This window comes from Stenella coeruleoalba, assembly GCF_951394435.1.
Source record: "Stenella coeruleoalba genome assembly, chromosome: 3".
NCBI lineage: Eukaryota > Metazoa > Chordata > Mammalia > Artiodactyla > Delphinidae > Stenella > Stenella coeruleoalba.
Window position 1 is genome coordinate 162,420,253 of NC_137148.1, and position 19,803 is coordinate 162,440,055.

At 51.0% G+C, this 19,803-nt stretch overlaps 2 protein-coding genes across 2 annotated transcripts; one reads left to right on the plus strand and one right to left on the minus strand.

Moving 5' to 3' along the window:
• Window positions 1-7,669: 7,669 nt before the first annotated feature.
• Window positions 7,670-10,598, plus strand: MPV17L2 (MPV17 mitochondrial inner membrane protein like 2). The gene is made up of 5 exons (XM_079916948.1): window positions 7,670-7,904; window positions 8,533-8,703; window positions 9,411-9,487; window positions 9,648-9,776; window positions 10,097-10,598. Exons 1-5 carry the CDS (start codon window positions 7,718-7,720, stop codon window positions 10,193-10,195), a joined length of 663 nt encoding a protein of 220 aa, XP_079773074.1. The 5' UTR covers window positions 7,670-7,717; the 3' UTR covers window positions 10,196-10,598.
• A 190-nt stretch (window positions 10,599-10,788) lies between these two features.
• On the minus strand, window positions 10,789-16,274 carry RAB3A (RAB3A, member RAS oncogene family). The gene is made up of 5 exons (XM_079916949.1): window positions 16,137-16,274; window positions 14,763-14,990; window positions 13,499-13,617; window positions 12,745-12,869; window positions 10,789-11,512 (listed from the first exon to the last, which is right to left on the minus strand). Exons 2-5 carry the CDS (start codon window positions 14,988-14,990, stop codon window positions 11,322-11,324), a joined length of 663 nt encoding a protein of 220 aa, XP_079773075.1. The 5' UTR covers window positions 16,137-16,274; the 3' UTR covers window positions 10,789-11,321.
• Window positions 16,275-19,803: the final 3,529 nt, after the last annotated feature.

The window sequence follows — 19,803 nt, forward strand, 5'->3', positions numbered from 1 at the left end:
TGACCACCTAGAGGGGTGGGATAGGGAGGGTGGGAGGGAGACGCAAGAGGGAGGGGATATAGGGATATATGTGTATGTATAACTGATTCACTTTGTTATGAAGCAGAAACTGACATACAATTGTAAAGCAATTATTCTCCAATAAAGATGTTAAAAAAAAAAAAAGCAGACCTCACAGATATAGAGAAGAAGCTAGTGGTTACCAGTGGGGAGGGGGAGGGGAGAGGGGCAATATAGGGGTAGGGGATTAAGAGGTAGAGACTGTTAGGTATAAAATAAGCTACAAGGATATATTCTACAACACGGGGACTATAGCCAATATTCTTTTTAATTGTATTTTATTTATTTTATTTTTGGCTGCGTTGGGTCTTTGTTGCTGCACGTGGGCTTTTCTCTGGTTGTGGCGAGCGGAGGCTACCCTTCGTTGCGGTGCGCAGGCTTCTCATTGCGGTGGCTTCCCTTGTTGCAGAGCACGGACTCTAGGCGCGCGGGCTTCAGTAGTTGTGGCATGCAGGCTCAGTAGTTGTGGCTCGCGGGCTGTAGAGCACAGGCTCAGTAGTTATGGCGCATCGGCTTAGCTGTTTCGTGGCATGTGGGATCTTCCCGGACCAGGGCTCGAACCCGTGTCACCTGCATTGGCAGGCGGATTCTTAACCACTGTGCCACCAGGGAAGCCCAATCTTTTTAAAAAAAATACTTATTTATTTGGTAGCACCAGGTCTTAGTTGTGGCAGGCGGGCTCCTTAGTTGTGGCACGCAAACTCTTAGTTGTGGCATGCATGTGGGATCTAGTTCCCTAACCAAGGATCGAACCCAGGCCCCCTGCATTGGGAGCGGGGAGTCTTATCCACTGAGCTGCCAGGGAAGTCCCACCAATATTTTATAATAACTACAAATGGAGTATAACCTTTAAAAGTTGTGAATCACTATATTGTATACCTATAACATATCATATTATACAACTATACTTCAATTAAAAAAAAAGAAATGCATCACAGTGAGGGCACTAACCAAGCTCCTTTTTTTAAACATTTTTTTTTTTTTTTTTTTTTTTTTTTGTGGTACGTAGGCCTCTCACTGTTGTGGCCTCTCCCACTGCGGAGCACAGGCTCCGAGGCCATGGCTCACGGGCCCAGCCGCTCCGCGGCATGTGGGATCTTCCCGGACCGGGGCACGAACCCGTGTTCCCTGCATCGGCAGGCGGACTCTCAACCACTGCGCCACTAGGGAAGCCCCAAGCTCCTTTTTAATTAACTGACTAGGGTACTTATGCCTACAAAATCCCTTCTAAAAATTAACACAACACTGTAAATCAACTATACTTCAGTAAAATAAGTTTTTAAAAAATCCCTTCTACAATACAACATAACGTCATATTTGCATTTTATCATATTCACAAGTTCTACCTACACTTGAGGAGGATGTACTGGTGTACATCTGAGGCAGAAATCTTGGGGCCATATCTTAGAATCCTGCCTCTCACACCTCCTGGTGTAGAAAAATACAACAAAACATAGTGAGAAGTAAAAGCCTTCTGAATTACAGACCAATAGGTATGCAGACAGAGTTTAGTGGCTCCAAATCTAAAATTCCAACCATGGTTCAAGAGGAAACACGGTGTAGGGGAAATAAAATTTAGAATTTGATTTTGGGAAGTTTGTCCAGAATGTCAAAGATTTGAACACTAGGTTAAATTGAACACTAGGTTAAATTAACACTAAGTTAAATGAAACAACACTTAGTTACCTATTTAACCAAAGTGACAATAAAAGATGTGACAGGCAAATACAGTAACATAATAAAAGAAAAAGCTCCAGCTCTTTTAATTTTGAGACGACTCAGTTTTCCTAATTAGAGACTTGATAAAGACAACATTTTGATAAAACAGAATCTTTGTTTTCTATATGAATTACTTAACAGGTAAAGAAAAATCTCTTACAATAATCCAAGAAAATGTTATTCTTTTAACAGAGAAAGAAAGTCAAATTCTAGTTTTGCATAGTCACATTATTGATATTAAAGCTCATTGTTGATAACCAACAAGGACCTACTGTACGGCACAGGGAACTATACTCAATATCTTGTAATAACCTATAATGAAAAAGAATTTAAAAAGGAATAGATAGGTATATATGTATGTATAACAGAATCACTTTGCTGTACACCTGCAACTAATGCAACATTGTAAATCAACTATATTTCAATAAAAACAATTTTAAATAAAGCTCATTTTTTAAATTCTTATAATAATCCATTTAATTTTTGCCAATTTGACCACACAAGATAAGATTTCCTCTTTCTCCCTCTCCAACTTTCTAAATCCATTTAGGTTTTTCTCCTTTATTTTCCTCTTTTGTATTTTGAGACAATCACTAAATACCCTTAAACAAGGACAAAATTACTCTTCTTTTTCCTTCCTAAGAACGCATCCCTGGACTTCCCTGGTGGCTCAGTGGTTAAGAATCCGCCTGCCTATGCAGGGGACAAGGGTTCAATCACTGGTCCAGGAAGATATCACATGCCGTGGAGCAACTAAGCCCGACTGCCACAACTACTGAGCCTGTGTGCCACAACTACTGAAGCCCACGCGCCTAGAGCCTGTGCTCCACAACGAGAAGCCACCACAATGAGAAGCCCGCGCACCGCAACGAAGAGTAGTCCCCGCTCGCCGCAACTAGAGAAAGCCCGCGCAGCAACGAAGACCCAACGCAGCCAAACATAAATAAATTACATTAAATACTTGTTAATTAAAAAAAAAAAGCGCATCCTTCATACCTCATACTCTTTCCTGCAGAAACACATCTTATTTTCCGTGCACACTTCACATACAGAGTTTTTTTTCTGTACCTTTATTATTCCTAGCAGTTTCATTTACTTACATTGATTATAATTCATAACCCTAAGTTCCAGTGAAAACTAGGAAGCAAGCAATTGTAAACTGCCTGTAGCCATACCAACATTCTATAGTAGATTAGCAAATTTATGAATACATCATTTCATAATTTCTAGAGGCATATGCTTCCTTATAATACAATTTTTTGATGTGGCAAAGGACGTGTTTACTAACGGAAACATCACTAGTCCCTTTGTAAAAATTAAGAAGCCAACGAGATAAACTTATGTTTAGTGATTAATATTTCAGTATTTTCTCATATTTGAAAATTATCTACATATTCAATGAATATCCACCATTTCACTTAACTTAGTATAAGGTTTCAAGTTTCCAAAATGATTCTGGAAACTTTTTTTTTTTTTTTTTTTTGCGGTACACAGGCCTCTCACTGTTGTGGGCTCTCCCGTTGCGGAGCACAGGCTCCGGACACGCAGGCTCAGCAGCCATGGCTCACGTGCCCAGCCGTTCCGCGGCATGTGGGATCCTCCCAGACCGGGGCACAAACCCGTGTCCCCTGCATCGGGAGGCGGACTCTCAACCACTGCGCCACCAGGGAAGCCCTGAATCATTTTTTTTTTAATTTATTTATTTTTGGCTGTGTTGGGTCTTCGTGGCTGCACGCAGGCTTTCTCTAGTTGTGGCGAGCAGGGGCTACTCTTCGCTGCAGTGCACGGGCTTCTCATTGCGGTAGCTTCTCTTGCTGCGGAGCACGGGCCTTAGAGCGCAGACTCAGTAGTTGTGGAGCACGGGCTTAGTTGCTCCGTGGCATGTGGGATCTTCCTGGACCAGGGATGGAACCCATGTCCCCTGCATTGGCAGGCAGGTTCTTATCCACTGCACCACCAGGGAAGCCCTAGAAACTATTTTTAAGGAGACATTATAAAACAAAATTATTGTTGAGAAGTTCACTTATAAACTTTTATCCTATTTACATTTATTACTTAACTTGTTTTTAACAATTATGCTTAAATTATTCATGAAAATTTCATGAGTCATTAAATAGCTAGCCATAATCTTGTTATTTTTCTTGTTGATAAACCAAGCAAGTATCAAAAATCACAGAAGAATGTAAAAAGTTAAATATATGACCTCCTTTATTTTAAAATTTACTATTGTGCTTGATATACATCAAGCAATTAACTTTTTTTTTTTTTTTTTTTTTGTGGTACGCGGGCCTCTCACTGTTTTGGCCTCTCCCGTTGCGGAGCACAGGCTCTGGACGCGCACACTCAGCGACCATAGCTCACGGGCCCAGCCGCTCTGCGGCATGTGGGATTTTCCCAGACGGGGGCGAACCCGTGTCCCCTGCATTGGCAGGCGGCATGTGGGATTTTCCCAGACGAACCCGTGTCCCCTGCATTGGCAGGCGGACTCTCAACCACTGCGCCACCAGGGAAGCCCAAGCAATTAACTTTTATTGTCTGTTTTGTTCTTAGTTTGAATTTACAGTTTTATAATCTAAACATCTAGTAGAGACTGTTTGACTAATCAACTTACATAAGCACTTTTTTTTAAGCCAATTAAATAGAGCTCTTTTACAAGTTAATTTTTAGCAATACTTCCCAGAGGTAGAAGAATATCACATGTATATAGACAAACATAAACCTAGAGACAGAAGCAGAGATCTTATAACTTTTATTTTTAAATTTTAGCCATGAGACAGGTACAAGAATTTTAAACTCATTATTGAAGAAAAAAAAAATTTGGATCCAAAGTGTGTTTCTGGCAGATGGATCAAGTTACTAATATTTGTGAAGAAGCCTTTTTAAACTTTTTTTCTTGCCGGTGTATTTCCAAATAGCCCTCTGAGTACATAGTTCCATTTTAGCTTAGGAAAGAAGAAGGCCTTGAAAATAGTTCTAGTCAGGCTCTGAATGTCTCCAATAAAGCCAATTTCTGACATAGAGTTCCTTTTAAAAAAAAAATCCTTTCAATATCTTATCATCAGGTTTCAGCCCAGACAAACAGTAAATTTTCCCGGCAGTATTGAACTCCCTTTTTTTTTTTTTTAACCAAAAGCATACCAAGTGATTCAAAACCAAAACCAATCAGCCTTCTATGACTAAACCATAGAGGGGTCCCCAAAGAGGGTGCAAAAAAGGCAGCTCTCTCAAGTTCCACAGCCACTCCCAAAGATGGGCAAAAGAGAGAAAGACTTAGACAATTCCCCTCAGAGGCTGGCAACAGTGGTCCAGCAGTCGGTAGGACCCTAGCCACAAATGGGGTGCAACCCACATTTCTTTCTGGCCATCTACATATTCTCAGGGCTCTCACCTGATGGTTGGACATGTAGGACCAAAACCAGCATGGCCTAGCAGACAGAAAGCCAAGCCAAGCTCTCGGCACACAAGTCTCTGGCTGAGACTGACACACAAGACAGATTAACAGGGGAAAAGCATAAAAAGTTTATCTACATGTACGTGGGAGTCTTCGCAAGAAAAATGAAGACCCAAAGACTTGTTATTTACTAGGTTGAACAGAGTGTCAACTGCAGAAAAGCAACTAAAATACATGGGGGAGACTAAAGGAAGATAAAAGTTACTTCAACAAGACCTGTTTGTACAGATTTCTCTCAGCTTTGACTCCCTGTCTCTGGGGATAAGAGGGTTTCTTCCTCCCAGTAGAGGGAGGGCACCTTTGCCATGGGAATTTTATTTCCTGCTTTCAGTAAGAAAAAGGAAAGACCAAGAGCCCTTCTTGCATCTTGCAGTCTTACTAATGCCTTTAACTCAAAATAATCAATCTGCCAGAGCAGCATATTTTGCGGTGGCATGTTCTGAAAACTCCTTCAACAGAAACACCCAAAATCACAGGTCTAGACGTCAAAAGCTGTTCCTCCTGGTGGGCACTCAATTCTTAATGGATTCTCCACTGCTTTTCAGCCAGTAAACCAGTAATCCATTGATAGAGATTGCCAAATGGTCAGACCATAAAGCCAAATTCCCAGTCCCTGATGCCTCTAATGCTGGTGACATTATCCATCATAAAAACATCAAAAACAAGGCACCTATCTAGAGAGAGGAAAACACAGATGAGAAAAATAGAGAATCAGCGAGATTCTCGTACCTCTTGGAGTTGCCAGGGCTTCAGCCACCATGAAATGCACTTCTCTGCTGAAAAAGTTGACCTGACTCTGTTTCGTGAATCATAATTTGACTTTTCCCTCTCTTTTAACCATTTTGGAGGTTTTCCACAAAAATGCAGTAAAATCTGGAACCTGGAATACCAGACTGAGTTACTTGACAGCAGTAGGAAGTGTTGAAGGATAATTTTCCCAAAAAAGGTAAAAATCACGACTCTCATACAGAAATAAAAATGAGCATGTGTTAAAAATTGTTAACTCGTTGTTAATAAAGGGAACTAACTGGTCAGGCGTTAAACCCATTTCAAAGAAGAACCAAACAACAAGACAAAACAAGCACAGTAAAATGAATGTGCAAATGAAGGCAAAACAATGGGGGGTGGGCATCTCTCCACTCAGCAGAATTCATTTGCATGTCTATAGGGAAGAATTATTTTTCCCTGTTATCAGTTATAACCACAGGGTTTATAAAATATCTCCCATGGAATCAAAATCAGAAAACCCTGAAGGGTGTCCTCTAACAAAGAGGAAAAAAAATTTTTTTGTAAAGAGTCAAATAGTAAATAGTTTAGTTTTTGCAGACCATACAATCTTTGTTGCAACTGCTCATTGTAATGAGAGTAGACAATAAAGAAACAAATGGGCATGACTGTGTTCCAACACAGCTTTATTTATGGATTCGGAAATTTGAACTTCATATAATTTTCACACGTCCCAGAATATTATTTGGATTTTTTCACCGACCAATTAAAAAAGGTAAGAGAATTCTTAGCTCGCGAGCCTCACCAAAACCGGCGCCGACAGGATTTGGCCCACAGGCTACAGTTTGCGACACCCTGTTCCTGTAGGTAACGCATAGATTTCCATTGAAACTCACATTTTCCCCTCCAGGAACACAGGAAATAACAAGGTGATAAAACTGTCCCTGCAGCAACACAAAGTTGCTGTGAAAGGTCTTAACGCACGTCATGTGCCCAGAACAGTGCCTAACGTTTTAATTATATTATTCTTGAACTGAGGTCAGATACCCAGCAGTCGTCAGGACCAAGGTCAACGTCTACACAAGGATCCCAGCGGCCTGCGCGCGCCGCAGAACTGTAGCCCCGCCCCCACTTTCTCGAGTCTCTGCGGGATTGGACTTCCGCCCCGGTAGTCATGGCCACAGTCCGATCCCCTTTTCAGGAATTTCGGGAGAATCTGGAAATCTGGAGGGCAACTACAAGAGAGAACTCGGTAGAGTTGTTCACGATTGGCCATCTCAATGCGGGACGCAGGACGACAGTCAGTGATTTGCTAGCCTAACGATGGTCAGCGAGGGTCTCCGATTGGCCAGTTCAGTACTGGGCAGGCAAATAAGGGTGTGGAGACGGTTACCCATAGGCCAGAGCTGATAGGGGCGGGAAAACGAGGTTAGAACGACAGCAATTGGCATGCCCGGTGTGACGCGAAGCCCATTTGCGATTGGCCCGTAAGGCGCGGAAGGCGGTGTGCGGCTTCGTTCGGCAATTAGCCTCTAGACGGGATACCGACTTTTGATTGGCTAATACCTCTCGGGGCGGGCAAAGTGAAGAGGCAAGCGGTCGGCGATTGGCTGCAGTGATTTGGGGACGCATGCAAATCACGAAGGCAGCGTGCGATTGGGTAGCACGGCGCGAGGCGGGGATCCGGGACGCGGGGTGACTGGAGATTGGCCGGCATGGGCAGGGCGGCCGGGTGTGCCGGTTCCTAGGTCCCGGCAGGCGATGGCGTCCGGCGGCTGGTGCTGGCTGCGCGGCCTTTGGGCCGCGGGGCAGCCCCTGTTCCAAGGCCGTGCGTTGCTCGTCACCAACACGCTGGGCTGCGGCACTCTCATGGCGGCCGGGGATGGAGCGCGCCAGTCCTGGGAGATCCGCGCCCGGCCCGGCCAGAAGTTTGACACGCGGCGCTCAGGTGAGGGGGCGAGTGCTGCTGGCCTTTGACCCCAGAGGATCTTTGGCCCCAACCTCAATTCGGAGACCTGTGACCCGGACCCGCGTGCCGTGACCCATGACCCGTGACCTCAGTCCCTGGCAAGACCCTTGACCTCAGCGTGCACCCTACACAGCCCCTCGCTGATCTCTGTCCCCTCCCCCCTCGGGGGTCTTCATCCCCTATCATACGTGGGGTTTCTGTTCGCTCCCATCCTGAGGGTCAGGTCCCCGCCCAACCCCTGGTCCGCTTCCCTCTCTCTTGCACTGAGAGACCTAGCGTTGGGCACAGGATGCTGCACCCGGGGTAGTCAAGGGCGCAGCGTCTGGCCCCAGCCAGCCTAGGATCGCGCCCTGGTCCCACACTTCCCTACCCGCTGTGCCTCTGTTTCCTCCTCTGGAAAGCGGGGCGATGGTAGAACACTCTGCCACGGTGGTGAGGGAATGAGGGAAGAAAATGCAAACGCAGCTCTTGGAATGGTACGTGGCAGTGGGGCTAGTAATGGGTTGGGCTCTGGGAGAGTGTCAGGCTTACCCAGGTCTTAGGGAGGGAGTGAATTGGGGGCTTTGCTGGCCTAACATGCACCCCCTGACTCTTGGACCGCCCACAGCGAGCATGTTTGCTGTGGGCTGCAGCATGGGCCCTTTCCTGCACTACTGGTACCTCTGGCTGGACCGCCTGCTCCCTGCATCTGGCTTCCGTGGCCTCCCAAACGTCCTCAGGAAGGTCCTCGTCGACCAACTGGTGGCCTCTCCCATGCTGGGCGTCTGGTACTTCTTGGGTAAGGAGCCCCGTGAGCTTGGGCTTTGCCCCTCATAGGTCGGGAGGGACAGAGCCAACTTTGTGTTAAGGATGTGGAGACCCATTACTGATGCACCTCCTGAAGGCTGGGGTACGGTGGTGATAGGACAGACCCAGTGGAGGCAAGTGTGAATGGCAGAATCACAGAGAATGATGCTAAATGTAGGAAGGATGAAGACAGTGTCTGATGGGGCTGCCCTGGACAGTGGTTGGGAGAACGTCCCAAAGGAGAAGACACTCAGCTGAGACTTGAAGAAGGAGCCAGCAGGCAGGGGGAACAGCCCATGCAAAGGCTCTGAGGCTGGAGGAAGGGGAGCTGAGACTGACGTTGACAGGGCACAAGCATCCTAGGACCGGTAATAAACTAGCCTCAGCCTCAACAAGGGTGTGTGGCGTATGCATCCCTCAGGGTACGCGATTATTCACGACAGACCTCTCTCCTCTCACTTGCATCCCTCAGGGTACGCGATTATTCACGACAGACCTCTCTCCTCTCACTTCTCCCCGACTTGACTTGTTCTGTTGTTTAGCCACCCTGCTGTGCTGCCCTTCCCACTGCAAGGCTTTTAAATGTCCTGTTTCCTCTGCCTGAGACACTGTTCCTCAGGGGTCCTACCCCACCCGCTCTACTGTCGTACTCCGTACTCCCCAGCCTCTGACACTCTCATCTCTTGGTTTCCTTCCTAGGCCTTGGCTGCCTGGAGGGCCAGACCCTGGGCGAGAGCTGCCAGGAGCTGCGGGACAAGTTCTGGGAATTCTACAAGGTGGGCGTGCCTTCCCAGGCCCCGCCTATCCTTCATCTCCGCCCCCTTGCATCTGTCCCTCCTCTCCCTTTCACAGGCACCCCCTTTCAAAGCCCCACCTCTCACAGCCACCCGGCCCCGCCCGGCCCCGCCTCTCACTGCATTCCACCCCTCCCCGTAGACTGACTGGTGCGTGTGGCCTGCTGCGCAGCTGGTGAACTTCCTCTTCGTGCCCCCCCAGTTCCGAGTCACCTACATCAACGGCCTGACGCTGGGCTGGGACACATACCTCTCCTATCTGAAATACCGGGTAAGCGCAGTGGGCAGACCAAGTACCCAGGGGACTCCTGGGGGGCCACATGTGTGAGCCCCAAGTGGCAGTACAACTACGCTCCAGGGTGCGGGTCTCTTGTGCCCGCGACAACCTGCACCCCATGGTGGGTGGGTGGGTTGCTGATCAATAGCGGGGTGAAGACCAAGCCCACATCTTCTGTCTGATGTGACCTCGGCCAGGTCCCTGCCGCATCTGTCCGGCAAGGCTGACCCCAGCCCTGACGGGTGGAGGAGGGTTCAGTGAGGAGCCCAGAGGGATGAACAAATGCCTGTAACCAGATCCTCTTGTGTGGACAGATCCCAGGCCCCCCAGCGCCCCCAGGCTGTGTGGCCCTGGGCACTGTGCAGACTGAGCTGCCCCACACTGCCACCACATGCCAGCCAGGGCAAGACTGACCCTCAGCTGACCAGCCGCCTGGGCAGGAAGGGGAACGGACTGCTGGGCCCGGTCCTAGGCCCACCCTGATTCCTAGGCATCCGGTTGGGCTGCCCCTTCCAAGCCCACTGCCGGGCCCCTGTTTCTCCATCTGGAACACAACCATGAAGATGGACCGTCATCCCCCAACCCTTCTGGGAGAGCCTCAAGTGACTGGTGACAGATGTTCCACCCTCAGCACTGGGCCTCAGCCAGCCAGCTAGTACCAAGCCCTCAACACTCCTGCGGGCTGGACTCTGGGACCAAGGTGGGGACATCGCCCATACACTTGGAGCAGGGCCCCCAGAATTTGGAGCCTTGGGTGGGGTGTGTAGCCTCCAGTCTCATCCTCTGTTCGTGGACTATGGAAGTACAGAGAATTAAATTCTCTTTGTAATTGAAAATCTTGTGGATGAGCAAAGCCAGCACTGGCAGGCCGGCGCTCATAGGGACACTGTGTCGTCCATTCACTTTATTGGGTGTGTGTAGTGTTGTCATGACATCTCCTGGGGGGACTGGGGGGCATGTTTGACACTCATGACATCAGAACAGGTCTGGTGAGAGGTGGTGTCCCAGGGTGGTGAATATCCACAGCAGCCCCCACCCCCCTTCAAAAACAGGTACAACCTTGGGGGCGAGGAGCCAGGCGGGCCATTTCCTGGCTCTGACACACCCCGTGGTCCACGTCGAGATGCCTGCAGTCACCTGGACCTACCGTGTCACAGCCAGGAGGCTGGCAGGTCTGGCTACCTTGCATCATGCAACCAGACTGCCCTGGGGTGTCATCCGGCCCCCACTTAAAAACTGATAACTGTTGATGGGGGTGAATTTATAAAAAGGTGGGGTCTGGAGAGAAGGGTGAGTGGTGAGTTCACGGGGCCACGACACGCCACTGCAGAGCGGAAACAGATCTGTATGTACAGGGTGGGGCACGGAGCAGGTGGGGTGCCCGAGCCCCTGGGGGACATCTCCAATAAATAAATAAATAAATAGCTACGATAATAAATAGGGTGATGGGCTAAATCAGGGCAGGGGACTCACGCCCATGGCCAGTAGGGGCCCTGGCTCAGGCCCAGAGGGCGGGGCCAGGATGGGGCGGGGCAGCTCTCAGCAGGCGCAGTCCTGGTGGGGGGGCGCCTGCTGGTCCGTGAGCTGTGGGCCCTGCTTGGTGCCCGTGACTGCAGGATCGGCTGTGTCCAGTGATTCGGACATCTTCTCGCAGATGACATCCACCAGCCGCTCAAAGGTCTGCTTGACATTAATGTTGTCCTTGGCGCTTGCCTCAAAGAACTCGAACCCTGTGGTCAGGGAAGGGAGGGGTGAGAACCCTGGTTCCCCCATGCCCAGAGACACTTTTCTGAGCGCAGGTAACACCTGGAGATTCCAGTGCCAACTGCATGTTAAAGGCACTGACAGGTCCCTTGGGGAAGCAACACTGGACTGAGTCAGCCTTTATTTCCTGCACTCCTTTCTTCACCCTAAAACTATCCCCTCTCTTTGTCCCCAGAGCCCTGGTAAGACCCACTTCCCTGCTTCCACCATCCAGCCTGGCCCTGGCGGCATCTGACATTCAGACCCAGGCCTTCCCCTGCTCACACACTCTCCATGGCTCCCTATTGCCCTCTGAAAAGTCTGGCTCCTCAGCTTGTGCTTCAGGCCCTGCGAGATCAGCCATATTTCCTCCAAGTGACCCTCATGTTGCAGTCACATAAAACTTTGCCAAAAGGATCTTTCCCACGTCTGGCCTTTGCCCACACTGTTTCTTCTGTCTGAAAGACCTCCTTTTTCTTTAAGTACCAGATCCAAGGCCCACTTCCAGGAAGACTTACCTATGCCAGGCAGAGCCTGGCTCCCCCAGCTGAGGTCCTTTCCTCTCTCACAAAGCTGGAGGCCTCTCAGGGGCCCAGCAACACCCAGCACAAGGCTGAGCAGTGAGAGTATCAGAATGAATCAGAAACTTCCTGCAGAGCAAACTCCTAAGCATCCATCAGACTCACCTCAAGGGGCTTCCCTGGTGGCGCAGTGGTTAAGAATCCGCCTGCTAATGCAGGGGACATGGGTTCAAGCCCTGGTCAGGGAAGATCCCACATGCTGCGGAGCAACTAAGCCCGTGCGCCGCCACTACTGAGCCTGTGCTCTAGAGCCCGCGAGCCACCACTACTGAGCCTGCGTGCCACAACTACTGAAGCCTGCGTGCCTGGAGCCCGTGCTCCGTAGCAAGAGAAGCCACTGCAATGAGAAGCCCGTGCACCCCAACGAAGAGTAGCCCCCACTTGCCGCAACTAGAGAAAGCCCGCGCACAGCAGTGAAGACCCAATGCAGCCAAAAATAAATAAATAAAATAAATTAATTTAAAAAAAAAGAGACTCACCTCAAATGGCCCCTGGATCAAGGCCAGCTTGCAGAAAGTATGAATCATCTGGACTCGAATCCTGGCTTTGCTGTGAGACTTTGGGTGTGTCTCCTCCCCTTTCAGGGCCTCAGTGTCCCTCTCCTAGCCTGTGGGTGTCCAGCCTCGCTGGGTACTCACCCAGGTGGTCAGCCAGCTGCCGACCGCGTTCCGACGACACCACCCGCTCATCCTCCATGTCACACTTGTTCCCCACCAGCAGCACCTGGGCATTGTCCCATGAGTAGGTCTTGATCTGGGTTGACCTGGAGGAGGTGGTGACAGAGGAGGGTTAGGGCTTGGAGAATCTGGGCTCTGCCCCCCTCTCCCCCTTCCCCCCGTCCTCCCCCAACTCCAGCCCCCACCTCCCATTAATTCTTTAATTCTTGAGGGAGGCAGGCTCGATCCTCCTCCCTGTCTTTGTCCTGCCAGGAACACTCTGCAGGTGTCTGCTCCCACAGTTCACTGCTCTTGGGAGTCCCTCTTTCAAGCAGCTTTTCCCATCCTTCCCAGATACCCCCCACCCCCAGAGAAGGATTCTCGCTCTTAAACAAATTCAAACATTTTCTCAAAATGTATCATTACTCTAGTCAGAAAATGTCAATGTTTATATCCTCTAACCTATGCAAACTGTCTTCATATTTTCTGTCCCTCCCAGATTCTTTTTCCTTTATGTTTACAGTTTCATTTTTCCACCTGAAACCCTGCTTCCCATTATTTTGAGCTGATGCCACACTGTTTTAATGATTATAGATTGATAGCAGGGCTGGGACCCCAATATTGTTATTTACATTTCTGCCAAGCGGCTGGGGCTCCCTGATCTCTGTCTGTACCCCAGGCTTTACACCAAGCCTAGCTCAGAAGACCATCTGTGAGCAGGTGGGGGCACGCTCACCAGTCCTGCACCGCATTGAAGGACTCCTCGTTGGTGATGTCGTACATGAGGATGAAGCCCATGGCGCCCCGGTAGTAGGCTGTCGTGATGGTCCGATACCGCTCTTGCCCCGCCGTGTCCTGGGGAAGAAGAGACAGGGTGTCAGAGAGGACACACACGGAAACTCCTCAGAGTGGGTATGAACTCTGAGATGGTCAGGTCCAGCGCCCTCGAGGCCCAAAGGAGCAGGGGCTTGCCCAGAGGCACAGTGGGTCAGGGAGAGTGAGCTGGCTGCCTGCACTGGGAATGTGGTACCCAGTCATCCTAAGGTACCTACAGAATCGTTCCCTCATTCATTCAACACACGTGTACCTGTGCCACACCCTGTGCTGGGCACTGGGGACACAGCTGTAAACAAAATGGACCAAAATCACTGCCCTTGTGAAACTGACAATCCAGTGCAGGAAACAGACAATAAACCTGTGAAAAGGTAGAAAATGTATCGTCAGAGGGTGGCGAGGACTGAGGAGAAAAAAGCCCGACAAGGATGGGCAGCGTGGGCTGCCTTCAATTTTAAACTTGAAGGATGAGGGAGGGAACCATGTGGGGATCAGAGGAAGGACGGTCCAGGCAGAAGGCACAGCCCGGGCAAATGCCCTGAAGTGGGACTGCATTTGGTACATTTGAGGAACAATGAAGAGGCTGAGACAGAGATGGAAGGAGACAGATGAGATGGGGTAACAACAGGGGCAGACTAGGCAGGGTCTGGCTGCCTGGAGGGGTGCAGGTTTTGCCCGGAGTGAGGTGGGAGCCGCGGAAGGACTGTGGGCAGGGAACGAGCAGTTCTGACTTGGCATTTGGCAGGCTTCCTCAGGCCTCGGGGGCGTTGAGGACAGTGGCCAGAAGACCCTGACGGAGGAGCCTGCTCCTGTCCCAGGGAATGAGGTTGGGGGTCAAGATCCCTCTGAAACCTGATATAGACACACATGGAGGAACTTGAACACGGGGAAACTGAGGCACCAAGCAAATGATGCATCTGATGATGTCAGGGTCAGGAGAGGACCCAGCATTTGCTCCTTCCCCACCCCTGAAGAGCACTGATTAGGCACTGATGGAAGAACAGGGGCACTCTCTTCAGTGCCTCTAGCCCCTTGTACACAGTAAGTGCTTGATAAATGCCCAGTGTGTAATGAATGAATCTAGACAGGAAAGAAATAGGCAAAGCTGGGGCTGCTATTCTCGGGAGGGAGAGTGATGAAGCCAGAAGCCCCCCAGCTGGACCCACCCAGATTTGCAGCTTGATCCTCTTATCGTTTCGGTAGATGGTCTTGACCTTGAAGTCAATGCCTACAGTGCTGACAAAGGCAGGCGTGAAGGAGTCGTCTGCGTAGCGGAAGAGGAAAGACGTCTTGCCCACGCTGCTATTTCCGATGATGAGGATCTTGAACATATAGTCGAAGTTCTGGTCCGAGGACTCCTTCTGTCCATAGCGAGAGTCTGTGGCGGATGCCATCTGGGGGTGCGGAGCGTAGACGAGCGTGAGGGGTCTCCCTCCACCCCCAAACACTCAAGCCCAGGCTCAGGATGGAGAGCTCCCAGAGAGGGACGGAGGTTACCCTTATCCCATCAGGAGCCCCAGTAGTAACGGTGCAGCCCACGGCAGAGGGCGGGCCATGACCTTGAAAGGCCCGAGGTTTCAGGGGAGAACCTCAGAACGCAGGGGATGGAGACACCCCTGCAGCCCCCTCCAGCACGCCTGTTCCCCAGGTCCGGCTGTAACCTAAGCACTACAGCTGCGCCTGGAGGGGTGACTACGGCCGGCCCCGCCCCCCATCAATCATTCATGTTCCTCAGAACTGAGCCACGCGGGCGCACGTGCACACGCGTGTACGGTACCACAGGGACGCGTGTCCGCAGTCCTCCTCCCAGACTCCCAGGCTGGGAGAGCTCGGGCTGAGACAGCTACATCACGTGATAGGAGCGGGGCGTGCACACGCTCACGTGCACACAGCAGGGCACACACTCGGACACGCTCGTGCATATCTGAGCGTCGAACACACTCGGTGCACGGGACAGAGCCTGTCTGCTCACCGACATGCATATACAAATGTGCAAACCCACCCGTGCTCACTGCGTCCTCCACCCGTGCAGCCGAGTACACGTCACCCACACGGGCACGCATCTCCGTGCACATATGCACATTGCTGTGCACGCACACGCACAGTCCACGCGTCTCCCTCCACATGCCTGAAACACGCACAAATTTGGATCGGGACCTCCAAGGGGTCACACGAGAATACCCTGGTACACAAGCAAGGGTACACACAGATCCGCCCGCACAGGCGGGCGCGCACACGCGTGTGCACACCACACGCACGCGCACGCACGGAGCCTCCCGCGCGCACAGCTTCCCGCAAGGCACTGGTCTCGTCTCCCCTCCCCCTCCGCCGCAGAGCCGGGGGTGGAGGGATGGGGGTGGGGGGTGAGGATAGGGCAGGTAGAGGAAGCCGGGGCCCTACCCCTCCCCAGGCTCGCGACCGCCGCATCCTTCCCTTCATTTAACGCCGGCCAACTTCGTCCCCCTACCCCAGCCCATCAGTCAAATGAAGGTTATGTATGTGCTCCGAGAGGGAGCGCACCGGACCGTCCGGGAGCTCACCTTGCCCTACACTGATGCGGCGGCGACCCTAGCGGCAGCGACTTTTTTGGCAGCGGCGGTGACAGGGCCCCCAGTGCGCTGATGTGGGGCTGCGTGTCAGCGGAGGCGACGGCAGCGGCTCAGGCCCCTGCAGTCCGCGGTGACGTCCTGCACAGAGGGGCGGGGCTTCATATGCAGATGAGGTCGTGACGCCATTCTGGGGAGGAGCCACAGATGGGGAGGTGGTCCACGGTCGCACGCAGAGCCGGGAGGGGCGGGGTTCTCACGCAGATTGACATGAGAATGGGGCGGAGCCCAGCGAGCTCATCCAGTAGCTAGCAGAAGCGGTGCGGGAGGGGTGGAATCGCCTGTCGGCTCCACCTCTCTTCAGCGTTAGGGAGGCGGGGCTACTAGGCGCCTCCTCATTGGCTTAAGTTCTCGAGCGACGGGCTAAGTAGCCAATCAAAGATTGTCACGCCCTCCTCCTGTCCAATGGCGGTTCCCGAGCGGTTGAAGGGACGAGAGGTTGAGGCCTGGGCTGAGCCTGGGTCTTCTGGGGGTGTTCCCCTTCCCCGCCCCCATGCACCCAGGTCGGAGACTCAGGAGGTCCCCTTTCAGTCCAGGGTGCTGTGACCTCTCCTTAGACCCTCCCTATTCCCAATTTCAGAAAAGAGGAACAGAGGTTCGAGAAGATGCTCCACGTCTCCTATTTATTGGGTTCAACATAAGTAGAAAAGAAGAAAAAGCGGAAATAGGGGTCAAGATAGACTCCGTCTAATTTCAGCTGTAAGACCCAAAAAGAAAGAAAAAAAAAAAAAGAAAGAAGAAATTGGGATCAAGAGAGTCACCCTTCCCCACCAATTTCCAGAAAAAAGGAAGGGGCTAACGAACGCTCCAGGAACCCCTTTCCTTCCTGCTCCCCATTTTCCAGAGAAAAATTCAACGAAATGCAGGAAGTAGGGCAGAAAAACGGCCTGTCCCTTAAACTCGCAAAGTCTGCGGTAAAAATCCTGGGAAACAGGGAGGATACGAGCGAGGTTCAAAGACCCAACAATAAAGACAAGGGGTGGGAGATGCTTTACTCCTCCCTGGTTCCTGAGTTTAAAAAGACAGGGACAGAGAGTCCTCCCTCCTCCATCCTGGCAAAATGAGACTCAGAGATGGAGACTTTGGGGTCCAAGGTGACCTGTCACATCCGTCTTCATGTGAAAAAGTCAGAATTGGGGGAGGGGAGGAAGAACGAGACCTTGGCCTCCATTCCAGGTCTCTGCCCTGACCCCAACTCCGGTCCCCACACCCGGCAGGGGGCGTGTGGCCCCAGGAAAATTCTGATCTCCCTGATTCCTCCTCAGGAGACGAGGGGCGGGGCTTGTCTTTTTTATAAAAAGCTCGCCAGCTGCAGAGGCGCCTAGAAACCAGAATAACTTAGCGCCTGGAGGCCGCCCACTCCCCCCACCCCCGCCCCCAGCGCCCCGGAAGTGCGGAGACGTCCCTCCAGCTCTCCTTGCAGTTGGGAAATCTATTTTTTTCTAAGGATAACATTTTTGTCCCTCCTCTTCACTCAGACTATAAAAGTATCACAAACCCACTGCGGAGAGCTGGGAAGATTCAGAAAAAGATAATGAATAAATATAAATCCACCTCCAATCTCTCCCCACGGGAAGACCAGCAGTCGAGTTCCCGCTTTGGGGTGGGGGATGGGGGGGGGTCCAGGCGCTGCCCAGGTCGAGGGGAGGTCGTGCAAGGCAGCTAGGCTCCCTGACCTTCCAAATGCATGCTTCCGGGTTTGTACGTGGGTGTCGATCGGAAATACCCACTTATTTTTTTTCCCAAAGGGTAAAGGCCCACACCAATGTATACCAACTTCTGCACAAAGGATTTTGTATTATATTTTATTTATGTATTTAATCATTTATTTATTTGGCTTCGTTGGGTCTTCGTTGCTACACACGGACTTTCTCTAGTTCCAGCGAGCAGGGGCTACTCTTCGTTGCGGTGCGCGGGCTTCTCATTGCGGTGGCTTCTCTTGTTGCGGAGCACGGGCTTTAGGTGCACGGGCTTCAGTAGTTGTGGCACACAGACTCAGTAGTTGTGGCGCACAAGTTTTAGTTGCTCCACGGCATGTGGGATCTTCCCGGACCAGGGCTCGAACCCGTGTCCCTTGCATTAGCAGACGGTTTCTTAACCACTGCGCCACCAGGGAAGTCCCAGGATTTTGTATTTTAAAATAAAAATAATGGAAGGATTTATTGTTAAGAATAAGCATAAGGCTCTGGAATTAGGGATGGTCGAATTGGAGGTGAGGACTACAGACTTGAGGGGAGATGTTCTGTGTGGTCCGAGCAACAGAGCTGCATAGGAGAAGGGCCCTAAACCCTCTCAGATCCCATCCACTACCTCATCTTTCTCCTCTCCCTCCTCGAGGTTCCAGGTGCAACCTTGCCTCAGGGCCTTTGCACCTGCTCTGTCCTCTTCCCCAGGTATTTCTGTGCCTGGCTCTCTCATCCCCTTCAGATCTCCAATCAACACCCACCTCCCTCCAGAAGTTCTGATTTCACCATGTCACCTCCTATCATGTCACCATAGTTTTTCTTCCTGATACATCCCCATTAGAAATGATCATGTTAACTTATTTATCCAATAGCCAGCCGTGAGCTTTGACAGGCGGGGATCGGTGTCCCCAGCACCTACACCTTTGGAGACAGTAGGTGCCCTGTGATGGTATGACATGAACAAATGAATGATTGGAAGGAGCGTGACTTTGGCCACTGAGGTTAGGGAAGACCTCTCTGAGGAAGTGACATTTGAGCAGGAATCTGAAGGAGGAGAATGAGCTGGACACTGGGAGAAGTGGGGGAACAGTGCTCCAGACAGCAAGAACAGCAAGTTCAAAGGCCCTGAGGCTGGAACTCACTAAACAAGCTCAAGGGACAACCCCTCTCCAGCTCTGTGAGGAAGGGGGGCCAGGCAACATTTTCTCCCTCAACAGAGGGCAAACTGAAGCCCTACGAGTCACCCTAGGAGTTCACAAGGGCTGAAAGTTCCCAGGGGCCCTAAAGATCTTCTCCCACTCTCCTCTTTGGGTCTAGAGTGGGCCACAAAGGCAAGGACTATGTCCCTCAGGAAGGACCCTAAACGGGAGGAAATGGGAGACCTGGAGCATGTGAGTGACTTCTTCCTCATCCCATCTGTGAGCCTCAGTTTCTATACCTGTGAAGAAAGAGCTCAGGACATGCTTTCCTCAAACAATACCTGTTGTTACAATTCTGTGATCCTCACAAAGAGCACATTTTACCCGCGAAATGACAAAGGCTCGGGGAGGTTAAGAGATTTGTTGACGTTGGCAAAGACTGCCAGAGAGCTTCCACCAGTGCCAGCCTGGGGTGGGAGGGGGAGGGTCAGGAAGGACTTCCTGGAGAAGGGGATGCTGAGCTGAGACCCGAAGCGGGAGGATGAGAGAGAGAAGTATTCCAGGTAGGGGGCACAGCATGTGCCAAGGGCCTGAGGTGGGACTGTGCTTGGGGTGTTAAAAAAACAGTGTGGGTAGCGTGCAGTCAGTAAGGGGAAGAGGGAGGAATACCTGTGGCCCAAAATGAAGGGGGACATATGAGTGTTCTTATGAATGGGTAGAGAAAAAAACAGAGGGAAATAAGGTGAAATGCTGAAGGCAGATGATCTGTGGGTGAGG